This window comes from Alosa alosa, chromosome 3, assembly GCF_017589495.1.
Source record: "Alosa alosa isolate M-15738 ecotype Scorff River chromosome 3, AALO_Geno_1.1, whole genome shotgun sequence".
Classification (NCBI taxonomy): Eukaryota; Metazoa; Chordata; class Actinopteri; order Clupeiformes; family Clupeidae; genus Alosa; species Alosa alosa.
The window spans coordinates 34471646-34498962 of record NC_063191.1 but is presented as its reverse complement, the minus strand read 5'-3'; the positions used below and the strand labels follow the sequence as shown (position 1 = coordinate 34498962).

Here is a 27317-nt window from a genome sequence, read left to right as displayed (position 1 = left end):
CAGGTTGCTTATGAGTTAGTGTAGGCCTACTCTGGTTGCTAATGAGTTAGTGTAGGCCTACTCAGGTTGCTAGTGAGTTAGTGTAGGGCTACTCAGGTTGCTAGTGAGTTAGTGTAGGCCTACTCAGGTTGCTAGTGAGTTAGTGTAGGCCTACTCAGGTTGTATTAAGGGTAAGAGAGAATAAATGGGTGCAATCTGGTTTGGCAGCAGTCAACACAACCAATAGATAGGCCTATTGTGACATAAAATGATTGAAATTACACAAATAGTCTATATAACATTCAATTGCTGTCATATAGATAGATAGATAGATAGATAGATAGATAGATAGATAGATGGATAGATAGATATATACTTTATTCATCCCCAAAGGGAAATTATGGTGTTACAGCAGCAATTTATAATATAAACATATATCATACATATACATACATACATACAAGTAAAAATATGCATCATGCTGAAGTTGCAAGTTGCAATTAAATATAAAACTACAAGTCCTAATGATAAATGATTCTCAGAAGAGAACATCAGAATGTCTCTTTAAGATGAGCACGTGTGGCTTGTGGACTTTGCACTCCCCTGCTGCCATGTTCATGCAACACGGCATGTAAATCCAACATGGCAAGCTGTGCAAATATACGTCAACAAAAGAGCTGACTGAAATAAGAAATTATGTCAGCATGAGTCAACATGATTGTCAAATTGCAAAAGGTGGGGAATGACCTCGGACACAGATAAAGATGGTTAGTGTACTTTTAATGATCTTTTCTATACTATTGCTTTCAGCGTGCTGTTTTAGTAGCCATGATCTACCCTGTACTTAAGTCAGCTATTGAACCCTAGCTGATCCTAGCACTTACAGTACCAGCCTGTTTAAAAACAGCACTCACTGATGCACTTATTCTTACTGTACTCTACCGTTTTAAAATTGTTGAGAGAATTGCTTTAAAACTTGTTGTTAGTCGCTTTGGTTATAAATGCGTCAGCCAAATGTACTGTAATGTAAATGTAATGTAAATGTAAATGTAATGTAATGTAAATGTAATGTAAATGTAATGTAATGTAAATGTAATGTAAATGTAAATGTAATGTAAATGTAATGTAAATGTAATGTAATGTAAATGTAATGTAATGTAAATGTAATGTAAATGTAATGTAAATGTAATGTAATGTAAAAATGTACTGTAATGTAAATGTAATGTAATGTAACCCAATTCTTTCAGTGCACTTCATTCAGTTCATGAATGTGCCAGTGACGTGCAGTCAGGGGAGGCCCTACCCTGAGAACATTTAACCAAAACAATTGTAAAAATTATTGTAAAACATAAAAAAACAATTATAAAAATCATTGTGCTTTGCATGCAGGGTAAATTATATTTGTGTCTCAACTACTGACAAACAGTATGACAGTAAAAGCAAAATGAAAGCTTTAATTTTCTTTCTTGTTGTTTATAATATCAGAACATTCACTCTTAAGAAATCAATGCCTTTATTTTGACAGGCCAATGTTGGCGGCAGGAAGAACTAAGGATTGTTCTCCTGGGATGGGACCGATTAGAGAAGAGTATGGTGGGCAATGCCATGCTTGGCCATGAAGCATTTGACACAGAGAGCAACACTGATGTGTGCATGAGGAAGCAGGGTGTCAGCGCAGCTGGGACTCAGCTCACGGTGGTTAACACACCTCAGGACTGGCTTCACTATGTTGTCCACGACCCCGCTTCTGTTGATCACAGACTGGTCACAAGCGCATCAATGTGTCAGCCAGGGCCTCATGTCTTCCTCCTGGTTATCTCCGTTGATTCACTTTCAGGGAGAGAGCGCAGCCTTCAGGCAGCCATTCTCCTGCTGAGTGACATCCTATGGCCATACATCATAGTTGTGTTGACAGGCCTGGAAAAACTAACAGAGTCATCGATGATAAAAGATATTGCTGAGGAATACCAGTGCCTTCAAAGTGTTTTAGAAAAGTGTGGACACAGACACCACTATCTAAACACAACTCAGCAGCCTCAAGACAGTGACCCCCAAGCTATGGATCTGCTGAAGAGCATGCTGGCAATGGCAGCAGGGAACCAAGAACAGACTGGTGAAGCTTTTCTCTGTCCAGACAGCATACTGAAGGAGGCTGAGAGGAGAATCATTGTAGATAACAAAAAGGCGAAAGTCAGAAGCTTGGGGCAAAAAGAATGCCAGACACACAAACTTCTACAGGCAGGTAAGATGTGCTATTTATTAATTCTTTTAATGCAGTCCCATCATTTTTGTGTATTCTGGATGTAGTGTAATATAACCATTTTTCACTCCAAGAATAAAATGTGCAAAACATTGTTTATGTGTGCAAATGCATTTTGACAGTATTTTAAATACACAAATACAAAAAAAGTGAACACCTGTTTGTATTTCAGGCATTTCAAGTCGACGCACATCATTGCGGGTTGTGATGGTCGGCGCCAGGCAGGCAGGGAAGAGCACAGTCGGAAATGTCATACTTGGCCACGAAGTCTTTCAATCTGGACATCCCACTAGCTGCTGTGTAGCAAGGGAAGGGGATGCAGTAGGGAGAAGCATCACATTGGTAGACACTCCAGGTTGGGAGCACAAGAGCAGCAGCTCAATAGATACTCCAGAAAAAGTCAGACTACAGAGAGTGCAGAGCACCATTATGGACGAAACGGAACCAAATGCATTTCTTGTGGTCATTCGCAGTGACGAGATGTTTACGGAAAATGATAAACATCTATTGCAAGAGCACCTGACCCCATGGGGCCGAGACGTATGGCGAAGAGGCATCGTTCTGTTCACCCGGGGAGATCAGCTTGGAGAAACAACAGTGGAGAACCACATAGAGAGGTGGCCAGCCCTTGTGTGGCTCGTAGAAAAATGTTCGAATAGATACCATGTACTGGATAACGTTGTCAGGACATGCAACTGCAAGGTGAAGGAGCTGATTGAAAAAATTGAGGCAGTTGACCTGATCAATGACAACCAGATTTTGCTTCAAGCACTCTTGAAGGCCGAAAGGGACAAATCGAAGCAGCGCTTTAAGGTGAAGGAACTTCAAAAGAATGTGAGAGACCTTCAGAGAGACTATGAGCAGCAGGAGAGACTTCAGGAAGAGAGAAACCAGAGGCTGCAAGAGACTCTTCAGAGCTGCGGCAAGAGAGAAAAGCTCTTAAAAGAAAAAGAACAGCGAATAAATGAAAGATTGACAGAGTTTGAGGAGAAAAAGAAGAAGCATCAAGAACAGATAGAACAGCTGACCCAGAGTTGCAATGAGAGGGGAAAGCTCTTGAAAGAAAAGGAACAGTTTATAAATGAAAGATTGACAGAGTTTGAGGAGAAAAAGAAGAAGCATCAAGAACAGATAGAACAGCTGACCCAGAGTTGCAATGAGAGGGGAAAGCTCTTGAAAGAAAAAGAACAGTTTATAAATGAAAGATTGACAGAGTTTGAGGAGAAAAAGAAGAAGCATCAAGAACAGATAGAACAGCTGACCCAGAGATGCAGTGAGCAGGATAGAACAATTGAATTGATGAGGAAGGAGCAGATGGCATTGAGGCAAACCCCATTTGATCAAGAAAGGGAATCAGGGGATCATACACATTGGTGTGGTGATCAAAACAATATGTTGGAAAATATATGCAATATGGAATCTGTGCTGCAAAAAAATAATAACCCACAATTAATACCATCAGAGGGTCTGCAACTGGACAGGCAGAGAGAGGTCAGGATTCTGTCCTTAAGTGAGGCAGAGGGGAAACCAGAGAAAGGACAAACAGGCATCAGAAGTGACAGCACAGACAGGAGTGAAACCATGCATTTGACTGAACCAACCTTTCTTCACATGGACTCTGCTGGTAAGTGTAGTAAGATCAGGAGCATTAGTAAATAGAGGCTAATTGGGGACATTGGGAATATGAATGGGAATGTTGTGAAAATGATAAGACATTCAAATCCAGTTTTGCCTTAAGCAAGCATGTGAGCTTCTACTTTTACTTACTTATATCTTCCAGTGGTTCAGAAAGTTGAGCAGCCTATTCAGGAAGCCACAAAGCAACACCCACAACAACTGGAAATCAAACCTGTGGGGACAACAAGGAGGTATGAAGGAGCGGCTATAGGAGCTGTGATTGGGACCCTGGCAGGACTCCGCAGGGGGTTACTGTGGGCAGCCGTGGGCACTGCCATTGGAGTCTCTGTGGGAGCTCTGCTGGATTCCTATCTCGGGGCAAATGGTAAACACTGAGGAAACCAGGGTGTCTGATATATTAGGAGATATATGTCAGGTGTTTAGATGCACTTGAAATAGTGGTTAATATATTTGTTTGAAGTTATATTTAGCAATTTTTTCATGTATTGTTGATGGGTTGAAATAATAATGCTTTGTGCTGAAGGCCTACAACAAACTCTTAAAGACTGGAATTCACTGGTAACTTTGTGAACACGTTCATGTGAACGAGCTATTCTTATGATATCAGCCAGTGTACTTTACCATTACAATTGTTAGTCTTATTTGAACAAATCAACAAAGTGTCCACTCCATTTGCACATACTCTTTTATTTTAAAAGAACAAAATAAAACATTTCAAACAATACTTGAAGACAAACAGGTTGAAATGAATGATCCAACAGGGCAAAAAGTTCAGTAGGTATGGCACAGTTGCTGTAAGAAAATACATTTTTTCCTGCAGATCATGGCTTGCACAATTACAATACTGGGAGGTATTTGTTTCTTTATATACAACATTTTCTATCTACAGTCAATACATGAGATTTAGAAGCAGCAACATATAAAAACGTTTTTTTTTTTTAAATGTGAAATATCCCCAACATTTTTGTATGTTGTATTTTAATTAATCATACCTGAACTGAACTGTAAATAACTATAACTTGATCTGTATAACAGCATTAAAGATTAGTGGTTTGTCTGTGTAAATATATTAAACATGACTTAAAAAGAAGTGGGGGATTTAAATTTAAAAAAAACAACAACCTCAAAATGTAAAACTGTAGATACATAAAATTGTGTATTCATTCGTCACATGATCTCCAGTATAGAGACATTAGAAATCGTTTAGGGTCAGCTTCTGTGTAAACACTAACACACAAATGTTCTTACACACACACACACACACCCTCCACACACACACACCCTCCACACACACACACAAACAAACAAACAAAGGCCTCAGACAGGACAAAGATGGGCCCTTTGAGCATTCTGACTATACATATTTATGGCTCTTTAAAAACAACGTGTGCATTCTCCCTCAAACTCCAGTGGTCTATCCTCCAGTCTCAGGAGAGTAGTAAACTGTCCTGTCTGTACCAAAAAAGGACAAAGGAATATACAGGGAGGTATAAGTGCTGCTCACAGCGCACGTCAGGGAGGGTTAACAGAGACTTAGCAAAGGACAGGTTCTTGGATCAAAATTAGGCCTATCCACTTGATGACACAAAAGTAACCACAAAACAGGGCTTCCCCATTTTGCCTGTATTCTCTGTCTTTTAAAACGTAGACAAGCACATTTGAAGAACAGCTGACTTCTGACATCATACTCATGCTGCATGACAAGTCTTCTCAACGTCGGTCTCACATGTGGCCACTCCAAAGGATGTTGTAAACATGTCAGATGATACAGATCCATTTCATTACAAATGAGCAAAACACACACACACACACACACACATACACACACACACAAAAAAATATCCTTTCATTTGCAGCTGCAGTTATTGTCAGAGGAAGAATCCCGACGTCTGTGCGTCAGTAAAACTGGGCACCGACTCGGGATGTGGGGTCATGCCGTTGGGCACTGTCAGTCCATTGCCACTGGGCAGGGCACCGTCTCCTGGATGGGTGGCACTGGGAAGGCAGCCATTCTGCAACTAATACGGATAAACAGATACCAATGAGCAACATAACATGCTAAGATGAAAGCCTCCTTCCTCTTCAGAGATGGATGATATTCTGTTTCACACCACAAGGTGGCGTAAGTTAGACAGGGCTGCAATTTCATCAAAAGGCGATAGCGGCCATTATGTTTTTGCTGTTGGTTGGCAAGGAAAATTCAAGGTTCCTCTTTGCTGCTGCTGAGCAAAACTACCCAACAGCAACAAAATGAACCAAATTTGAATCTCCTATTAAAACCCTACAGTCAAATGTTGAACTGTTTGTAATGATCACGTTTATCTTGTCAGCAATACAGAGAAATTAAAATGGCAGGGCAGAAGGTTTATTGTATTATTACATATCAATGTAGAAGCAATTTAACTCAAGTTTTGGCCCAATAATAAATTTGTCAGGAAGGCCCTTGCTTAACTTGCTTAGATGAATATGCATCAGGAGCTGAAAGGTTCTTTTTTTACCAAAAAAGTATAACCCTCCATTTGCACTCTGCAATCTCTCTCTCTCTTTCATTCTCTCTCTGTGTCTCTCTAAACTCTCTCTCTCTTTCATTCTCTCTCTCTCTGTCTCTCTACTCTCTCTCTCTCTCGCGCGCGCACTTCTTCCCTCCTCCACTGTCCATTTCTAAGGCAGTGGATAGTTGAACACATTTTTTTAGGTCAGTGGGAGAGGAGAGTACGTGCTCGGCGTCCCAGCTGAGCTTTGTTGGTTTTTTCCCCCCTCTCAGTTTAGACCACTGACCCTGAACAAAAACAAACAGAGCAGGGAAAAGATGGGAGGAGAAGAGAGGAGTGCATGCAAAAAAAGAGCGCAAGCATGAATGGACATGGCCTCTATTGCAATCTCTCACTTTCATTCAGCTCGGTGAAAATGGGGTCTCCAACTATGACTCACGTCTTTCTTTATGGCCTTAAGTCATACCATTCCGTTAAATCTGTTCTATGGTCATGATGAGTTCATAGAGGACATCAAAGTAATGTATGAGATATATGGCGAAACACTACTAACGTGATACGCTTAATGTTTTGAAGTGAAGAAATCAGAATAGACATTTATAGCCTATTAAATTATGCTATAAATTAAAGTCGGCATGACAAGGCTTTGTCTAAAGGCAGGAAAGCGTTGTTCCATGCAAAAACAAATTATGCAAAATGATTTGTTTGTTCCAAGAAAAGTAGACAACTGCTGTTTAGGAAAACCTTGTTTATGAGTCCATTGTCATATCTTCTTCAAATTCACATAACATACAACATACAAAAGTCTTCTGTTCTTTCATGAAAAGTCTAGTGAATTCCATAATCATGCAAATGACCCTGTAAAGTGAGTGGAGGGAAGTAAAGTGTTTGAGTGATAGACGTTTCTTACCTTGTGTTGTGCTGGAATTTGACTGAGGTCTGAGGTAAACAATCCACAGGAATCAAGTGAGGACAGCTGTCTACACGGCTGCCCTGAACCCAAGATCTGATTCGAGAGGCTGGACAAAACCTGCGCTAGCTGCTCCTGGCCCTTCGGATTGACCTGATACGACGAAATCGAATTCATTGCACTCTGATGAATCCCGTTCCCTCTTCCTGTCCCCCCATTGGCCGTGACAGGAACATCCACCATACAGTAGTGCACACAGGAGTCCATGGTGCAGGTTGAGGGGACATGTCCGTTATAGAGGCAGGGGCCCGGGTTCAAGGTCTCCCCTTGACTGCTCTGGGTGAAACCTGTCCAGTGGTCTTTGGTGGCAAAAGGGTCTGTTTTAAAAGGTGGCTGTGGTCCGCTAACAGTACTGTCCTTATGGCTACTGTGGCACTGAGGAAGCTGAGGAAACTGGTTGTGCTGGGTGTGTTGCGGCAACGGGAACTGCTGGTAGTGGACAGGCTGGCTGCCGCCACCCTCCAGCTGCTGTGAGGTCTTGTGGTTTAGCAAAAATGTCTGTGGGAGTTCAGGCTGAGTGGTCGTTTTAGTCATGGTGACCAGTGTGTGCTTGGCTGAGCAGTAGCCGTTGGACACCGGGTGTCTTTCCAGTGCCTGCTCGAGGCCATTGCTGTTAACCACACCCGGATGGGCGACCTGCTGTCCCCACAAGTCGAAAGTCGACGTTGGGGGCTGTTTCAAACTCAAATGCTGCTGCATCTGCTGGGACAGGGTCAGGATGGGGGGCTGACCGACCGGTGGTCTCTGAGTGAGGTACTGGCTGTTCACGCCGGAGGCGTGAGTGACGCAAGGGTCAGGCACCTGGGTTGTGTCCATTTGCGGTGCTGGGAGCTGCTGCAGGGTGGGGGCCAACACAGGCCCCTCGGCGTCCCCCCTGTGCTCCAGCGAGTCATGGATGTAGGAGAGGATCTCGTCGCTGGTGAGCAGGTCGTCCAGGGTGGGCACACGCTCGGAGTCCACCTCCACTCGGATCATCCGCTCGTCCAGCAGCAGCAGCTCCAGGTCCTCCGCACTCAGTCCCAGGCCCTCCAGAGCGCTGAACAGCTCCCCGTTCGAGCAGTGCTCCTTGCCACCCTCGCCGAGACCCTCGCCGCTGCCCGCGCCCAGCGGCAGCGAGTCCAGCGTGGCCAGGAGCGGGTCAAAGCTCTTCCCGTTCTCGGGCAGCCCGTGCGTGGCGGACACGCCGGCGCCGGTCATCGCCTGCTCCCAGAGCTCGAACACCTCCGAGCACTCGGCCGCTGTCACACTCTCGGCGAAGCGTTGCTGCTGGGCCTTGAGCTCGCCGAACAGGTGACTCGGGAGGCTGGACACCTTGGTCTCGGTGGCCAGCTGACTGATGTACACCGACTCGTCCTGGCTCATCATGGCACCCAGCAGGGAGCCGGGGTCCAGGGTGTCCTTGGGCTCTTTGTTGGCTTGCCCCTTCTTGGCCCTGGTGCTGCCCTCGCCACCGCCCTGCTGGCTGGCGCGCGTGGGGTGGCTGCTGTGGTAGAGCAGGGCCTCGCCCGTGGCGAAGGTGAAGGGCAGGTGCATTGACCGCTTCCGCAGGTGCTCCGCTCCCTCCTCCTCCCTACAGACAGTCAGACCAATTACATTCTAATTCAGTAAATAAATAAACAAGTAAACAATAACTAAATAAGGATAACTGCTTTATATAAACTGTACAGACACCATCACAAACTATCAAAATCATTCTCAATCAACAATGATCCACATCACAGCAACATTATGTTATATCTGACATATATGCTATATTGACATATAAATAATGTACCTGTAGGCCTGCTGCTCAATACTGAACCTGTATTGTCCAAAGTATGAATAGATACACCTCATGCTAGTGGTATTGGTAGAACATATAGGATCATAATCACTCACAGTAGAGGTCTCTGAGTGGCGATGATGTAATCAGGCCTGCCGTTCTTGTACGCTAGCCGTGCGTTGGCCTGGACCCACTTCCAGTGGTTGTCCTTCGTGAGGAGCCGGAACACCGTCAGCCCACTCTCACCTGTCTTCATCACTACAATCACAAGGCAGAGTGCATATGAAATCATTGTCCGAATGTTAACAGGAATTGTAGGCTAAAAAACATTACAAACATTACAAACATTACAAATAAACATTACTGATTTTATATTTAACTGCATTGATTGCACTTGCTGTCAAGTGTATGTCATAACCAAAACCACATTCTAATAATAATACAACACATATCATCATTAGATCGTGGTGCAATTTCATCTTTTTCTCTACACTGAGCCATCAATCCAAAAAATCCCTGGGGAGTTTCACCAGTGTGCTTCAGCAGCCTTGCTCTGAGTCCTCATTGGGACTTTATCTGTGGATAACAACAGAGTCAACTGATAAGGCGTATGTGAGCCTAGTCTGTCCTTCAGCTACTCTGCAGCTTTACTCAATCTGTCCCATAATCCAGAGGGATTATTTCAGAAAAGCCTACCGAATGCTGTGGGCAGTGCCTGGCGACCCTGTTGACACAAATCATGACGACCTTTCCAGTGCAAACAAGACCACGATCTCATTTCATCTCATCTCATCTCATGCATGTGTGCTAGGAACCAAACCTCTTGATATTGGTCCTGGGAGTTCAAATACCAAACAAGAAGAAAAAAAACACACACTTTCTCAGGCACTGTGGCCATAAAGACCATCAGAGCTGGTTGGTTGTAGCTGCACTTACTGCGGACATGGTTCTCTGCACAGTAGAGCATGTCTGCTGCATGGATGAACTGATAGCCAGACCCACGAACCCTGAGCTCGGCTTCAGTGTAGCCCAAAACGATCTTGCCCCTGGAGGACAGAAAAGAGACGAAAATATCATCATGTCACAGGAAACACAAACACAACAAAGTGGTTGCATAAACGTTACAACAACAGCCAGCGAGCGCTTTCTCAATGTAAACAGCGTAGGGATAACACCGTAATCTTAGTGTGGTGTGTATTGCGAGCTGCTGTACAGCAGGCAGAGGGGGCTTACTTTGCATCGCAAGCCATGGGGGTAAAGTCCAGTTTGTGCTTGGTTCGGAAGATCATGTTCTTGGTCCGAATCTCCAGGATGGAGGGAGATTGCAAGGGAGTAGCGATGGCGAACAGAGCCGGCTCAGGTGGGGCCTTGACCCCGTTCAGCCCTTGCTGGCTCTGACCATGCAGGAATTTGAGCCTTCCCTGGAGACTCAGAGCCTGAAGAGGGGGAAAGGAGTGCATGTGCTTCAGTGAGACAGAAACTGAATTGATTTCTATCATTTTTGATGGGCTCTCACTGATCTTTGAAAGGGTCGACTTTTTGGGTGCACTGCTGTGACAGCTTCTGCCTTGATCTGCCTTGATCTGCCCTGATCTTTCTATCTTTTGTCTCTCTCTCTCTGACCCTCTCTCTCTTGCTGTGTATATGTATGCGAGTTGTACTGTATACAAACATAAACACGTGTGTGTGTGTGTGTGTGCGCGTGTTTGCATGCGTGTGTGTTTGTGCATATTTTAGGTATGTTTAATGCAGAGTTCAGGTATATTGGCCATCACTTACTAAGAAGCCAGAGGAGTTGTCCAAGAGACATCGGAAGCGACACACAAAGCTCCTTTTAAGGAACAATGAATTCTCTGGGGGCAGCTGCTCCGGATTGCAGGGGGGGGCGACCAACGAGTTGCCGCCTTGTTGACCATCTGTAGACCAGGGGGGCGTGAGTGAGGGGTGAGGGGTGGATGGGGATATCACGTCATGAGCATTTCAAGCGCTCGCGTCGGGAGTGTCTTACCACATCAGCCACAACCACGCAAGATGCGTGTCGTGCTCGCCTGACAAAAAAACCTTCCACTGCTCACCGTACTCTCAGGACCCCCCCCCATCATATTCCTTTCAGGCTTGGTTGTGAGCTAGCGGCCCTGCTGCAGCTTTGCGGCATAGGAGTGCTGGGCTGCTCTCTTCAGAGGCTGACCTGAGAAGCTCCCCACTGCAGAAATGCACTTATGTAATTAGCCCAGTGGCTCATCGCCACTTTAAACATGCCATGTGACGAGGCTTAGCTTGCAAAGGGGGCAAACACACTCTCAACCACCGTGGAGGAAAATGTGAAGGGGGAAGTCTATGAATCTTTGGCCATTTTTGTCTGTTTTAGTAATGTTTTTACTTAATGTTTTACTATTTCTGCTACCTGTTTATATACAGTGGCAAGCTATATATATGGGAATGCTTTTCTTTTCTTCATTCATCTGCATGATTAAAGCACAATCTGATTATGATTCATTGGGCTATTGGGCACTGTGGTTTAACATATGGGTGTGGTTTCTACATGGGTTTCTTTTTTAATTAGCATAAAACACTATCCTATGCCTTATAAAAAAAAGAGAATGGGAAATCGCTGTAGATATGTATAAATCTGTAGTCTCATGTTGAAATGCTAGATAGATAGATAGAAAGATAGATAGATAGATGCTTTATTGATCCCCAAGGGGAAATTCAAGCTAACAGTACTAACAGTGATCTCAACCATAACAATGCTAATAGTAATCTTAGCCGTTTAGCACGGTATTGACGGGCTAGCAGTCTCTGGGGGGCTTGCTCACCAGTGGGAGAGTGCTGAGGCGTGGGGTAGATGGCGGGAGGAGGGTTCAGGGCCCAGTGGAGGTTCTGCCTGAGCTCCTGCTGGTCCTCAGTGTGAACCATCTCAAACACACTCTGGTGCATGACATCCGTCTAGACCAGAGGGGAAAGAAAGACATGGAGATATGAGAGAGAGACAGAGAGAGATGTGCAATCATAATCTGTCATGAACAAGTTTTTATGATACATGCGCTTATAAGTGTACATAAAACCCTGCACTGATTCTTTAGCTAACCTTTTCAAAAATTCATACTGAAATGACCTGCAAAGAGCTTTTGATGAAATGCTATTATAATAATAAAACTACACTAATAATGACATGGATGGCTTGGCATGTATTGATTTGTTTATATTTAGAAATGGGATGAAGAAGTGTTTAGTAATGATATGAGGCTGCTGCATGCCGCCGCTCAGGGCTGGACTATGTGTCCTGTGTCCTGATTCATCTCGTTTGCTGACTTACAGTGTGACCTACTTTTGTTACTGCGACAACAAGGGCAACAATTAGAGTCTACAACAGAAAATGCTGTTTTGAGCCAGCCTTGACTACTGGAAGCCCTGTTTCTTGCACCATCATGCATCAATGCTGTGCTATCTTCCACTGCTAGACTCATCCAAAGCCTGTCCTATAAATAGACTCACTTACACTGGTTTGTCTCAAGAATATCTGTCAACAGACAACTGCGGATAAGTCGCACATCTCTCCTCTCATTCATGAATACATTCATTTATAGTTCATATGTAAAAACATATGCAACATCTAAATATGCAACAACTCATGCAACATCTAAAATGCTGCTATAATTTAGTATGGAAACCATTTTCGGTGAATATTTTTTTTTTTTTAAGGTGAGCCCTTGTCATGGGTACACTTTTAATCCCTTAACCCATAATCATGCACATTCTCCCTATACAGAAATAAACAACTGCGTGAATTAAATAGATATAATCTAGCTAATAACCTACAAGTTTCCCATTAATTCCAGACAAGATTATAACTGTTCATCACAAGCAAACCCATGAACTGGCTAGAGGTCTCTGAGGGAAGTCCCTTGTCAGTGTTTGTAAACATCTCCACCTCCTCCTAAGCTGTTTTACGCTCAAAACATTAATGCTATTAGTCTGTCACAAAAAAACCTGAGGACAGGCAGACTGGTCTAACAGATGCCACACGGCCTGCTTGCTCAAGGCCAGTGAGAAATGCAAAGCAGCTATCTCCTGCCTCATACCACACCTCTTAGGAAACCGTACTTTCACAAGAATGACACTTTGTCCATACATTCAATTTGAACAGTAATTAACCATAACTGGTGGTGTGAAAATGCATCCAGCATAACTGTAAAAACTGTACCTGATGGAATCCCAGATAGTCCTGAATGGTGTGTGAGGTGTAGAATATTGTTCCATTAGCCGTGATGACCAGGACAAAGCCATTCAGGGCCTGCAATCAACACAGAAGGGCACAATGCTGCTTCTTGACAGGAGAAGGGAAAAAAAGGATTCTATTTCGTTGATGTGGAACAAGGTGTGGATGTGGAACAAGGTGCTTTGTTGCATGTCAGTGGTTTTCAAAGGATGAAAGGGCAAGGCAGAGGGACCAGTGAAAATGTAGTCAGTGTAATTACTGGATAATATACACTGAAGCTTCACATGTGTTTGGCAACACATGGACTCTTTACACAACTGTTTATACATGGTCCCCAAGAACAACGAGGGCTTTGAGTCTTTCTTCCTTTCTGCTGATTCAATAATTCATCACCTGACAGATCATGTATAATTTAACCTATTGGTGCTGAAACATTGCTTTAACAATGCACTGTAATAAATTAAATAATAATGTAAATTTCAAGAAAAAACAATGGACTTTTCTAGCACTACCCTCTCATGCTTTTAAAGAGATACATACACCAACGATACACGCTACATAAAGACACACTAATGAAGCATCAATATTAATTAAATGCAGTCCATCATTCTTCCCTACTAAAACACACACACACACACACACACACACACACACAGAAACAGACACACACACACAAGCTCAGAGTACTGACCTGCAGTAGAAGTTCACCTTCAAGCATCCAGCCGCCTGCCAATCTTGCAGCTTTGCCGTTGTCATGGCTACCCGCTTTGGCCATCACCCCATTGCTGCACGTGTGGTTTTTCAGGGCAACTAGGTGAAGAGAGAATGAGTGAGTGGGACTGAGAGATAGACAGATAGAGAGAGACAGAAAGAGAGAGAGAGAGAGAGAGAGAGAGAGAGAGAGAGAGAGAGAGTTGCTTTATTGTTGTAATAATTTTTACAAAGCACTGCTGTGAATGTCACAATGCCTCATGTTTGGAGCGCTAAGCCCATGGTATCCCCTGCCAGCACCAAGCTCCTTAACAATTAATCAAATTCCATCTTAAAAATTACAAAAGAAATCGATTATTTTTGTTTTGTGTGTAACATGACACTCATCTGGGTATAAACACATAAACTTAACTACAGTGACTACAGCGAGCATGGCAGCCATACACACCTCATCTAAGTTAACATGTGTCACGTGTACTAAGTAAGTATGCCCTTTTGGTAAGTTTGGCAAGTAAGGAGGGGTGTCATCGTGACGTACACCCTCTAAACCCTTTTTCAAATAAACGCACAAATGATTTCATTTCTATATGTTAGTGCACAAGATGCATGAACATGCCAGCCCTAATAGAACGGAGAGGTTGAAGCAAACAACAATGGCTGGCCTATTAGCCCAGCATCAGAGGAGATGCAATGGCTGGCCTATTAGCCCAGCATCAGAATGAAACAAGGTGACATTTGCTCTGGGCATCTCTCTATTTATACACCACTGCCTGGCTAGCAACATTCAGCCCGTTCACTTTTCTCCCATACGACATGTTTTTGTGCCTCATGGAACTGTTTTGTTTCATCTGTAACATGCTATACGGTCAGGTAATGTTTATTTTTTACAAACAGCGCTAAGTGAGGTTTATAAACATTTACATTGTTAAAGAAACAATATCAATATAAAACAAAACCTAAACATTTTCAAAGTCCATGCTGATTTCATATTACTGTAACAAAGTGCCGTATAGCAGGATATGAGGGGGTGGTTGTGATAGAAAGCTAGTTGTTGTTTGCTCCTACAGTTGGTGAAACATGCACTGCATGGACTCCTATACAGTAAATCACTTTAAATATAGCACTTAGGAAGATGTAATGCATAATGCAGCACATATACATACTCTAGTCTCTTGTGCATGCTTGCATGACCTCACATGCAGATTCGCTCTTATCACAGCAAGCATCAAGTCAAGGAGGCAGGGACAGTCCAGTGCTGGCACAACGCCAGCTGCCATCTGTGCCACATGTAATGGCTGCTTATTTCCCACCAGAAGCCCTGGCACTGACCCGACACGCCGAGGCTGGGCAAAAAGGCCTTCCCATTGGACAAATGCTTTTGAAATACAATTAAATCATGCAACAACACAAGGTTACTGCATATTATGCTTGCAAACTATTCTTCTAATTAATGACGATTTATGAGGAGTAAAATATGTATGTGTATGTGTGTGTGCATGCATGCGTGCATGTGTGTATGTCCGTGTGGCTAAGGCTGGCACACTAATTTTTATCAAAGGCAGACACAAAAGACATTTTAATCATGAGTTGAAAATATTCATGCTGTGGCAGATTTCTACATGTCTCTAAATACCCTGGGCATTTTTGATTGGTCATTAAGCTACTTCATTATGCAGCCTGGTTGATTTTGAAATATCTTCACAAATGATTCTTTGTTTCATGTTACTCATACTTCTAGAGAAGCTAGGTGCCTGTGAAGTTGACCAGACCACAGTTAGTGTCTTGTGTGTGAAGTGGGTGAAAAACGTCATGATTTTTTTTAAGATGATAAATAAATCATTAGTTCTAAGACAAGCACAGATAATGAATCACAGCCTTTTGTACGTGCTGCTCTTATAAAAGGTTGGAATGATCATTCTATTAACTATTACACATGATCAAAGTACAGTTTATGAACTTGACTAGATAGGACCTAGATGCTGTGTGTGCAGAATACAGATATATTAAGTCCTTATGGCCAGGCCAACTTTCATTGCTGCCAAATTTAGGTTTTCATTCAATACATGTTTTAAAATCTTTAAATGTTAAATGGATCAGAATAGATGTGAATGAAGTCATCTCAATTTATCTGCATTTCTTCGTTTCTGAATTTCTTTTCTTTATTGTAATGAATTTCTGCTGAATTAATACCTGCTATTCTACTCCAAAACCTTTGTGAATTTTGTGACTACACACGCAAGTATTATACGGAGCAAGGCCATCTGACACCTTGGGCTCCTTTATATAGAGTTGGCATTAGACTGGGCCTGTGGTCACATACAATACCCTTGTCACTTGCGTTTTTTTCTTATTACACTATAACACAAAAGCGTTACACCCAATCCAATGCCTTCCAACAGAAGAGCGCTGAGAATTTGATTAAGTAAATCCGACAAAACCCCCTGACCCAGAAAATCGAACAGCTTGTGAAAGGGCCACGGGCCATGAGCTACAGGCCCATAATTCGTTGCTAGCATGGGGGCGTGGGTGGAAGTAGCGTCGGGTGTCATGGAAGGTTAAGATGGTCCAAGGCAGAGGCTCCCCACTATGCCATCCACTGCCAAACGGTCCTCACGATGTGGGCAATCACACACCTCCCTGCTGGGCCAGTCAGCCTGACCCCTAATTCACTATGGGGCACGGGGCTTCAGGAAAGACTCTCTTCACTTCAGCCCACTGCTAGCATCCTCCGCTCTCTCTCCAACTGTTTCTTCTAAATCCACTATTACCACTAAGATAAACTGTATACTGTATTTCAGGATTTAATAATCATTACAAAATATTTTATATTTATATATTTACGTATTTAATTAGTAGTTGAGACCCTATAAGCAAAACACAAGCTCATCATTGCTTATTTTTGCTATGTCCGTAGAGAAACCAAAGATTGAACAAAGCTAAACAAGAATAGCCTCAGCTCCATATTCTCTTTGCTAAGGCAACCATTTTGAGCAACAAAAAAACCCATAAAAAAAACCCAATGTCATAGGAAGAGCAAACACCACTGTTTGGATTGCATCACTCAGGTCTACGTTGTCATGTCTTGTAGGATCACCCAGAGAGGAGGATATGAATCACAGAATGCTCCTATATTGTGCAGCATTAGCAGTATTAAGAGCAGGGGGATGGGTCTGCTTGTTAGACATTTTCAGAGCCTATGGTCACACTAATCATGGATGGTTGCTCCGCCTTGTGACCCGTATGAATCACGTGATTAGTTTCAGAGATTGTGTCGTGATATGTCAGAGAGAGAAAACCCCCAACACACACACACATACACACACACTTTACACACACACACACACACGCACATACACACACACATTCACACACACACACAGTCAACAAAACATCTCAAAGCATAACATAAAGACATGAAATAAATAAATAACATAAATAAATAAATGAATAATTAAATAAATAAAGCAGGCGTGCATGTCAGTGGGCCCATTTTTGTGCACATGCATTTATGAGCGCATATGTACATGAATGTTAATTAGGCTAACTGTGTCAGGAGACTGTTTTCTCTCTCCTGACTGGCAGAGCATAAATATAGCAACGTGTTACTCTCTCTGTCTCTCTCTCTCTCTCTCTCTGTCTCTCCCTCTTTCTCTCTCTCTCTGTCTCTCCCTCTTTCTCTCTCTCTCCCTCTTTCTCTCTCTCTCTCTCTTTTTCTCTCTCTCTTTCTCTCACACTCTCTATCTCTGCTTCCACAGAATGGACTGAATGAACACGCAATCTAAGACGCCCCCGCACATGGGGTGGGGGGAAACACATGGCAAGCGAAAGAAGACACATAGGCTACGCATGAGAAAATACACACACACACACACACACACACTAAAGACTAGCATAGGCATGTAGCAGCTGATGATCAGTGTTTTTGCCATAGTGCTGGGGTGATCACATGTCTACATGACTACTACAATAACAATGGTCCTCGTCAGTCCAGTTCCAATGCAACTCTTTCTGTCAAGTGGCTGAGCGAATGTGATCAAGAGGGGGATGGGGATTGCCCCAATTAGAGAGAGAGAGAGAGGGGGGTGGTAGGGGAAAGGAGTATGTCTTGCACTGATCATCAGCTACCAGAAATGACATCTCATTTCCATTGAAAGGGTGGGGTGAGGGTAAAACAGGAGGGCACTGAGCTGAGTAATTGTCAAAGAGCTTTTGAAAAGCAAAGCACTATCCCACTAACAGATCCACATATAAGTGTTACTACGGTGGGCCCGTAACACTTTAACTCATGGGAGTCTACACTTTAACCATGTGTCCTAATGATATGATGCTGCTTTACTCCTCAGTTGGTCATCTCCGAGTCTGTAGGCTTCAGTTGAGTTTTGAATTCGAAATACAACATGTTTTTTTAAAGAGTTTTTACACTGAGACTGACGTTGTCAGTTGTGAGTGAGTTGAGGGGGTTTGTGTTGAGTTGTGCCAGAGTGACAGAGCTGGGTGGGTGTGTTTGTTTTCGGTAAGATGCTCAGAGTGGAGGATTCTCAGATGAAGATGCATTAGGGCAGCGAAATGAAGTCGGGCGCATCACAGCTACAGGCAAAGCATTTACAGAGTGATTCACATGTTATGTGTTCACCCCTGTGACAGAAGTATGTCAACACATTTCTCATAAACAAATCATTACATACAGGAAAAGCATGTCAGAAAGATGAAATAAACATTAGTATGCCTAAGAGATTGCAGGAGTTGTTGTAAGTGCCTCGTGAAAGACAAAACAACATTCCTTACATTCTATGACATATGGCTAAATCCTGTATAATGGCATGCCAGATACAATACTTATTGCACTGTTGATTTCTGCCAGAAAGTGTGCAATCTGCTGTAAAAGTAGGCTATGTCATCTCAGTTTTGTTAGACTTTCTATGTTTAATTGAGCTATTATGCAAAATTATCTGATCTTGTGGGCATGTACATGGGAGCTCACGGACATGCCCCCAGAGTGTAGCGCTGTAGCTGTCTGGCTGCGTTAGCTGCTGGCTGTAGCAACTCGAGCTAGGTAAACCCGATTGTTTTCAATTTTTTTTCATACTCAGTACTCAGTGACCTCGAGAAGCGGGGATCTATGCGAAAACTCACCGGATTTCTCCTTTAAGGGCATTCATGGCCAACAATTGCACTGAGATTGCATTCGCATTCTCTAGAGCAGAACACAGGAGGGATGTCGTAAGGGACTCTCCCTCCTCAGGACTCCAGAAAAGGACCTCCTTTCCAGGAACTCAAGAGAATGCTAATTGGCTTAGCACTGGTATTCTTGCAAAGGGGTTGCCCTGTCTTTCTAGTGGAACATCAAGGCTGTGACATGCAGCACCTTTTAACCTCTCTCTCCCTGACGCTTCCCCAGGACCAAGAGGGAACTGGTGTTCCTTGTCAGTGTGAGTGCAGTAATCCTCCGTCATGCCTAGGAGATGCTAATGACCTTGATCTACTGCCACTTGAGCGCACTTAGCTGACTTGTCTTTTTTCTGCTGAGATGGCACATGTGAGGTAGTTAAATATGGAGTAAATACTTATTAACCTAGATCCTTAAATATTCAGTTTCAAAGACTAGCTGAGCCTTAATTGTCCTTCCTAATGAGTAGTCTAAATTGAGCCATAAGACTGAGCCAGTTTATCTGTAGTTCTGACAGATATAAGAGGAGGCTGAATTTGAATAATGGTGGCTGAATAATTTCCCTGCACTAAGTTGACTATAAAAGTGTGTTAGGGAGGAAATTTACATTTATTAATCACTTTTCATTGCCTTTGTGTGAACAGGTTGTAACCTCACCTAAAAGAAATGAGACATTCATAGATCTTCTCAGTTCTTCGATCTTCTCTGTACCATTTTTTATGATATAACTGTTGCTAATGCAGCGCATTGAAAACTAGGGGTCCTAACTAAGCATACATATGGGATGAGTCTGAAGTGCAACTGCAGGCATTGATATGTGACGAGTTGGGACTGAGACTAAAAAAAAAACTCATTTAACTGTTGACAAGTTATGACTGAAAGAGGATCATGTCTAAATGGCCACTGAGATTCCTGTATTCACTTCACATGACTCCACTTATAGACCTGCGATGGCAGAATGAAATAGGCCACTCAGAGTGAAGGTTGTTGAAGGAAGTTTATCTATTGATAAAAATAATCCTACACTGGATTGTGAAGCATCCTGCATCTCTCCATTATGGTGTACAAAATACTTGTGATAACAATATGGCCACCAGCCATTATTCTTCTATATTCACTGTCAATGTTTCTAACATGACCGACACATTTCAATACACACCTCATAACCCAACATCAGGGGGGTAAATCTCTTTTGTAAAGTTTTCTAGCATCTCCTCAATTCAACAGCAGGATACAAGGGTAGCAATGAGGCAGCTGGACCTGGATAATACTATTGCATGGATTAAATGGACATTGGACGGCTTTGTTGCAGGTACAAGATCTTTCATTACACCCACAGGAAATCATCAACAAAAGAATCCAACTACACTTAATGCCAAGGTGAAATATGCATCCTCATTCTGCTGTTTACGTGACAAATACACAGCAGCTGCTACACATTTCAATTTCTCCACCTCTCTGAATTTTCTGATTTCATATCTTTATGAAATCAGAAACGAGCTAAGACCCAGTGACCCCCAACGAAGCATATTTGCAAACGGTGATTACTTATGAAATAGCGAGTGGAGGACACATATTGTTGCCCTCAGTCACATCCATGACTCATACGCAGCAACCTTGCGGTGACCTACAATCCAGGCATGCTTGTGAACAATTAAAGTGTTTACATTCAACACACACAGCCTTCTGTAGCAACCTTCACATAATTCCCAAAGGCAGGAATGTGATCGGTGACAAATGGGGCAAATCTATGAAAGCTGGCTTTCTCAGATTAGTGATTATACCCCTGCTGTTACACCAAGATGCTGTTTGTGCAGAGTAAACTCATTCAGAACCATCATGGAAATTGATTTAAGTGAAATAAATGAGAAGTGATTTAAGTGAAACAATAAATGCTTTCTTGAATTTCCCCTGGGGATCAATAAAGTATCTATCTATCTATCTATCTATCTTAATTGTATGATTTAAAGAATGCTATTTTATTAAACAATTTCCTTGATAGTGCCCTGGGAATGGTTGGTACCAATTGAAGGGGAAAAAACATTCAGAAAGACTGAGCTTTTAGAGAATTGAGAAGATTGTGCAGTTTCTATTTAGTGTTGTGTCCAACCACTTGGCACATTACCTCCTACATCCACCACTAACATGAACACTGACAAGGAAAACCTCATTCTATCCAATGCTGCTCTCCAAATGAGAAGAGTACCACTCCAACAATTGAGCATGCATCAAACTCCTCTTTTGCCAGTTGGGGACACAAAGGCATGGTGCATTTACCAATGTGTTTGCTGGATTTATTCATACTCTGGGGCTGGGCACAGATGCCATATCCTCCCCATCACTGTCTGAAACAGCCTTTCGAAAACCTTGCAGGCTTAAATAAACATTGCGCCCCCATTTCATAAATTCTTTAAACTCATGGGTTTCCTATCAATAATTCATGGCCCCGAGTGCATCTCTCTTCCGCACTGCAGTGCTCTGACCCTAAGTACACTGCTGACAATGTTTCATTCCTTCTGTCCTTCAGAAGTGATAAATCGGCATCGCAATTTCGTCCTCGCGCTGACAGTGGGCGTTGGGGGAACAAGCCCACTCCCGGCTACAATGTGTTGGAGGGTGACATCATGGAGGACTGTGAAACAGCTCAAGTCATTCCTGGGTAGGGAGAGTGATGGGGAGGGAGTGGTTTCCACATCACAGGAGATCTGCACATCACTGTTGGCTCCTCAGAGTGCCGGCGATGCTACAGCACTTCAGTGTTGTGACATGGCTGGGAGAGTTGGAGGGAAGAGTTACTCTGAAGTCCAGCCATGAGCCAAACCAACCACAACAATTCTTTGTAGAGTAGAGAAAGTGGTGAAAGAAATTCAGAAATCTTTGTCATTGCTATTAGATTGTTATGAAACACCGAGTTTTGCCATGCTTCAAGAAAGAATAGCAGAAGATGGTGGTGAGCTGGGAACATCTGCAACAACCAACAACCCAAAAGTGCTTTAGCTGTGATACTGAACAAGAACGACACCCAATGAGGACAGGGAGCTAAAATGTACTACTTCCTCCTTACATTCAGTCTGTGTTTTGGTCTGCTCTGTGTGGGCCTCTCCTAACAGACTGGAACTACAATTACAGTACAGCCTGTTTACAGGCATCTGCTGAATGGTGTCCTTAATTAAATGTGGCCCAACAAAACAACCCATTGCTCTCTGTGGATGTAGTTAACTGCTGTTGGATGTGTATATTCTGTGGTATACACCCTTGTGGTTACCATGACAAAATATCAGATGTTATAAATGAATAGTTGTGTCTATTGATATTCACTTCTGACTTTGTAACATCAAACTATCTCAAAACAGGGATGTAATGAGGACAGGGAGCTAAAATGTACTACTTCTCCTTTTCAGTCTGTGTTTTCCACTGCTCTGTGTTTATCCAGCTCTCTAACAGACTGGAATTTACCAATTGCCTTTTACAGCATCTGCTGAATTGTGTCGCAGGCATTAAATGTAACTGTCCTTAAACATGTCCCAAACATCCATTGCTCTCTGTGGATGTATTAACTGCTGTTGGATGTGTGTATTCTGGTGGTATACACCCTTGGACAATTACCATGACAATCATCAAAGATGTTATAAATGAATAGTTGTGTCTATTGATATTCACTTCTGACTTTGTAACATCAAAATGTATCTCCAGTGTAATCAGGGATGTAGTGGAGGCTAAACGCAAGTAAACGCAGTTTATCCACCTCTGAAATTTCAGAAATAGAGTTTCCACCTCGTAGTAGAGTTTATCCAGCTCTCAAAAGAGTTAATTTACCAATTGCAACTTTTAACATTCAAACATCACTCTGTATTATCCACATGCACAATACATTCATCCAATCATGTGGTCTAGTGAATTCATTGAGCAATCACTGTAATGCCACTGGTGTTGTTATAAACATTGGACAATAACCTCCACAATCATCAAACATGTTCTGAATGCCTTTTTAAAAAATCTGATACCGCATGGCGCAGTCCACATCACCGTGATCACAGAGTTCATAGTTTATCCACTTCTTATTTTACCAGCTACATCCCTGAGTGCAATACCAGAGACTTTCTAATGAGGAGACACAGCACTCAAAAAATCCTCCATAGAAAAGCATGGGGTTAGTTTGTAACGCCAATATGGCCGTTATCTCATATATCACACCCCTTCAGCGGCAAAACGTGAATACATTGAGCCAATCATGTGCTGTGTTGTGAATACATTGAGCCAATAATGTGGTGTGTTGTGAAGACATCGTGCCAATCATTTGTTGTGATCTCGCCGCTGGAGCAAGGTTGGTGTCGTGAAGCCTTGCGCATGCGTATTTCTGCCGAAATGGATGCCCGATGAGTGCCCAAAAAGCGTTGCAATATGGCCGCCGAGTGGAGGGACTTGCCTAAAAGGACTTTGGCAATACTAGCACCACTGACACTGAGTACTGAAGTCTTTCATGGAAAAGTTATTGTTTTGTTTCAGCCTGCTTCCGGGCCCTTACCTGAGAAGAAGTTCTTGGCTCGAAGGTAGCTGACGCTCAGGCGCAGGATGGAGAGTTTGTCCAGACTGGAAGTGACATCCTCAGGAAAGGGCAGCAGGCTGGCAAGGCGCTCCAGCTCTGAATTCAGCCGGTCACGGTGACGCTTGGAGGGGTTGGACTTCACAGCCTCAGTCGGGGGTGGTTTCGCCCTGCCGCCCCAAGAATGTGGATGATAAATACGTAAATAACAACAAAGTCAACAACATAAGCCGAGATGCGTGGGTGGTTTGATCTCTCAGTGGAGTGTTCAAAATCTCCCTATACCACTTTGATGGCCATACTGTTCACTTTAGAGTTAATTTCCTCTGCTTAAAATGGAGATTAAATGGACATTGTTGATCCTTCACAAGAGTTCCTTTATTTCAAGCATGGCTTCCATTAGGAGTAACATGATGTAGTCTCACCAGATGTAGTGTACTGTATCCCCACAATTACAGAACTTTTGTAGCTAAGGGAAGCATGTTGGCTGTGTGCTGCTACTGTATGTCCATTCTGAAGATGTTGGCCTACAAAGCATTGTCCAGCTGTGTCCCATAACTGGTATGAATTCATGCCTGAGGCTAAATGACAGCATGTCCAAAAATAACCCAACACAGGGGCTCTCCTGGTTGCCTAGCAGGGTGCTACTGTCCTGACCAGACTAGATGATTTTGCAACTGACACATGGTTCCCCCCGATTTATGACTACATAGTGTGAAGATTAAAAGCTTGGTAATCATTACTTATTGCTTACTAAAATATATTTTAAGCTGGGTACAACCACGCCATGAATACAACTGGATGTGTCATACTTTGGGCATTTCACAGCTAAAAGGAAAAGCATGCCATGATTTAATGTCAGAATTGTCAACATGTAGAAACTGCTATGCTGCGCGCATGCTCAATGAATGCATTGATGGTTGCTTGATATCTTTGCTTGGTATCCAGGACCAAACACGTTGCATGCATGTTGCAATGACTAGCTTATTATGTCATCAGTGATGAAAAAACCCTCAATTATAAAAAAAAAAAAAAAACAATAAATGAAAATACAATTAGTTCGACAAGTTAGCTCTTCTGACAAACATGAAAATACCCAACCTAACCAGATGTGGATGTATTCTATTCTAATCTGATACTATTCTAATTTGTTGTTAAAACGTCGCAGGTTTAGGTTCAGGTGCATGCAAAAACTGGTCCCGACCATGCCCATGCTATTGTGGCTTTGATATTTTATGTGGCTTTGTTATGTGCATGTTAACTCTACTGTAACTAAATGAATTCTGTACCTGCTCACACTAAACCATGATTGTCTTCCTGCATATTCAAAAAATGATCAAGAAACTTACGCTCTCTGAACCGGCTTCCTCCTTTTACGTCCAGCATACATTATTAGGCCCTACCGAGAGCCTTCTGATTAATATAAATACGTCACCGTGTTGTGCACATGTATCCCATTCATCAAGAATTATGTCCAGCGCAGGTGCTCCAAGGCACAATTCAGTTCTGAGAAGCGCAGATAGAGGATTGTAGTTCAGAATCACTTGTATGTCAACGTCGCTTGGTGATTTACAATGAGTTGGTAAATACATCCATGGATTATATAATTCGTGTAGGCCTATATCCTCTCAGTGGGAATTGGGATTCTTGTCAGCGATGCGCGAAGTAACGCTAAGCCAAAGCACGGCGCACTTTTTACAACACTTTGCTATTTCAGTTGGATTTTCCGGAAGTCGAAGTTAACACACTGCAGTGACAATAATTAAATCTGAAGAAGGTGTTCAAGATGTGAATTTGCTCCACACATATGACAGAAAAAAATCAATGATCACTCAGAGTACAAGAGTAGCCTAGGGCCTTCAGTCACTCAAAGCTGCCATAATTCCAAACGTTGTTTTCCTAGCAAATAAAACATCTCAAAAGTAAAAATGTATTTTCCTCACAGCCTGCAGTCCAGTGTCAGCGCCTCCCAACCACAGCCTCATGACTGAGCACACGCATTCTTCCTGACAGAGGAACCAGCACAGATTTGCGCGAGAGCGAGCAAAAGGGCTTACAGCGCAGGGTCGGAGGGGGCCACATGAAAAACCTCCCAGAGACACGGACGCGCACGTCAGAGTTAGCGCGTCCACAAGCTACCAATTCTGTCCAATCGCATGCAGGATGAAAGGGTAGCCGTTTATGTTGAACCTAAGTGGCTTTTGCTTTATGTAGGTCAGGGGTTAAACCATTAAATAATGGAGTGATACGTGTATGGGTATTTCCCATAATGTAAAGAATAGCTGCAGTTATTTTTTGAGTTGCTTGTTATATATCTTAGAATAGAAGACTTCTTGTTATAGGCCTATGTTAAGGAAAACATGACACTTTGCAAGTGCACCTACCAACACATTGGGTTAGCCTACTGTTCATAACAGCTATTCTGTTGTTGACGTTGACGGGTCATCCACCACAATGGATGATTTGAAAAGTGCATCACTGCATCTCTGTCACTGATAGACTCCTGATCTGGCAAATTATGTAGGGATCTATTGGAGGAGGGAGGTTCCTTAGCTTTCATTCTAAAGGTCATTCTTTCATTCAGGATAGAGTAAGATATTAGCAAGATCACCCATTAATTGATGCAAAGCAAAATACTGTCTAAGGCAAAACTCACTTTACTAGCCCTCTGCCATTACAAATGTATGGAAACAGTGATAGACACGTTTCCTGTGACATGCAATACATTTAAATAGACAGTATTTTTTTTTATTGTAATTATTATTATCTCAGGGATCATTATGGTTTACAGTGCAAATACTTCTACTCCAATAGCCATGTGTCCAAAATGTAGGCACAAAAAGCACGAGAAGAGGAAAATAACTGAAAATAATATAGACATTCATGACATTATCAATCCAGAAACCTTAGTGGCATTATCTATTGTTGCGCCCAACTACACACACCTCTCTCTCTCTCTCAGTGTGTGTGTGTGTGCGTGTGTGTGCGCGCGCGCGTGTGTAAGATAGATAGCTGAGATGAAGGGGAACGATCGTGAGAGGTTGATGAAACAGATTCTAAATTAATGGCTTAATGGCATTCTCATATTCACCCCATTTCTAGAAATGATAACATAGCCTTAAAAATGTAGACTGTAGCCTACACGTCAAGCTTTAAATATACAATGCAAAATGCTCTTAAAAGTTAGTGAGCTGCCCCATTCTTATACAAATGCCAGCTTCCAGGCCCTATATAGCCTTTCAAAACACAAGTAGAGAAGTCAAAGTGCGCCATCTGGGAATATGTTCGTGAAACTGCAGTTAGGTGGAGCAAAAGATGAGGCTAATTTCACAAAATATAATCATACAATAATATTGATATTACAGTAAAGTAAGTTGACAAAGTAAACTAAACCTCACCTCAAAACTTGATTAGACTCTTACCAAATTGATCTGAGGCTGTAGCCTAGTCTGAGTTTATGAGTCGGCTAACAACAGGTGGATGAATGGATGTCCTTGAAATTACAGAAAGTTCACATGTGAAACTTTTTTGTGGAATTATAATCTAATTGGTTGATGTACACAGCACTCAAAATAA

The 27317-nt window shown here is 42.6% G+C and overlaps 2 protein-coding genes across 3 annotated transcripts; one reads left to right on the top strand and one right to left on the bottom strand.

The window, feature by feature from the left end:
* Window positions 1-624: 624 nt before the first annotated feature.
* LOC125291948 (GTPase IMAP family member 8-like) lies at window positions 625-4267 on the top strand. The gene is made up of 4 exons (XM_048238968.1): window positions 625-746; window positions 1505-2221; window positions 2412-3863; window positions 4020-4267. The coding sequence occupies exons 1-4, from the start codon at window positions 722-724 to the stop codon at window positions 4250-4252; spliced, it is 2427 nt and encodes an 808-aa protein (XP_048094925.1). The 5' UTR covers window positions 625-721; the 3' UTR covers window positions 4253-4267.
* Window positions 4268-4315: 48 nt separating this feature from the next.
* On the bottom strand, window positions 4316-25747 carry LOC125291947 (aryl hydrocarbon receptor-like). 2 transcript variants are annotated; one of them, XM_048238966.1, is made up of 11 exons: window positions 25091-25747; window positions 23724-23911; window positions 14012-14130; window positions 13306-13395; window positions 11918-12047; window positions 10881-11017; window positions 10335-10537; window positions 10038-10147; window positions 9218-9359; window positions 7280-8909; window positions 4316-5895 (listed from the first exon to the last, which is right to left on the bottom strand). In XM_048238966.1, exons 1-11 carry the CDS (start codon window positions 25129-25131, stop codon window positions 5746-5748), a joined length of 2940 nt encoding a protein of 979 aa, XP_048094923.1. In that variant the 5' UTR covers window positions 25132-25747; the 3' UTR covers window positions 4316-5745. The 2 variants fall into 2 exon arrangements, with proteins under 2 accessions (XP_048094923.1, XP_048094924.1); XM_048238967.1 differs by lacking the exon at window positions 25091-25747 and having other exon boundaries at window positions 14012-14159; window positions 23724-23813.
* Between the last annotated feature and the right edge of the window lie 1570 nt (window positions 25748-27317).

Bases quoted from the DNA above. Each gene is read 5' to 3' on its own strand.
- LOC125291948 (XM_048238968.1), top strand. From the start codon at position 722: ATGACCTCGGACACAGATAAAGATG. The intron at 2,222-2,411 runs GTAAGATGTGCT...TTTGTATTTCAG, and splicing joins ACACAAACTTCTACAGGCAG to GCATTTCAAGTCGACGCACA. The intron at 3,864-4,019 runs GTAAGTGTAGTA...TATATCTTCCAG, and splicing joins TCTTCACATGGACTCTGCTG to TGGTTCAGAAAGTTGAGCAG.
- LOC125291947 (XM_048238966.1), bottom strand. From the start codon at position 25,131: ATGTATGCTGGACGTAAAAGGAGGAAGCCGGTTCAGAGAGC. The intron at 14,131-23,723 runs GTAAGGGCCCGG...CTCTTCACCTAG, and splicing joins AGCCAAGAACTTCTTCTCAG to TTGCCCTGAAAAACCACACG. The intron at 10,148-10,334 runs GTAAGCCCCCTC...TCTGTCCTCCAG, and splicing joins CCCATGGCTTGCGATGCAAA to GGGCAAGATCGTTTTGGGCT.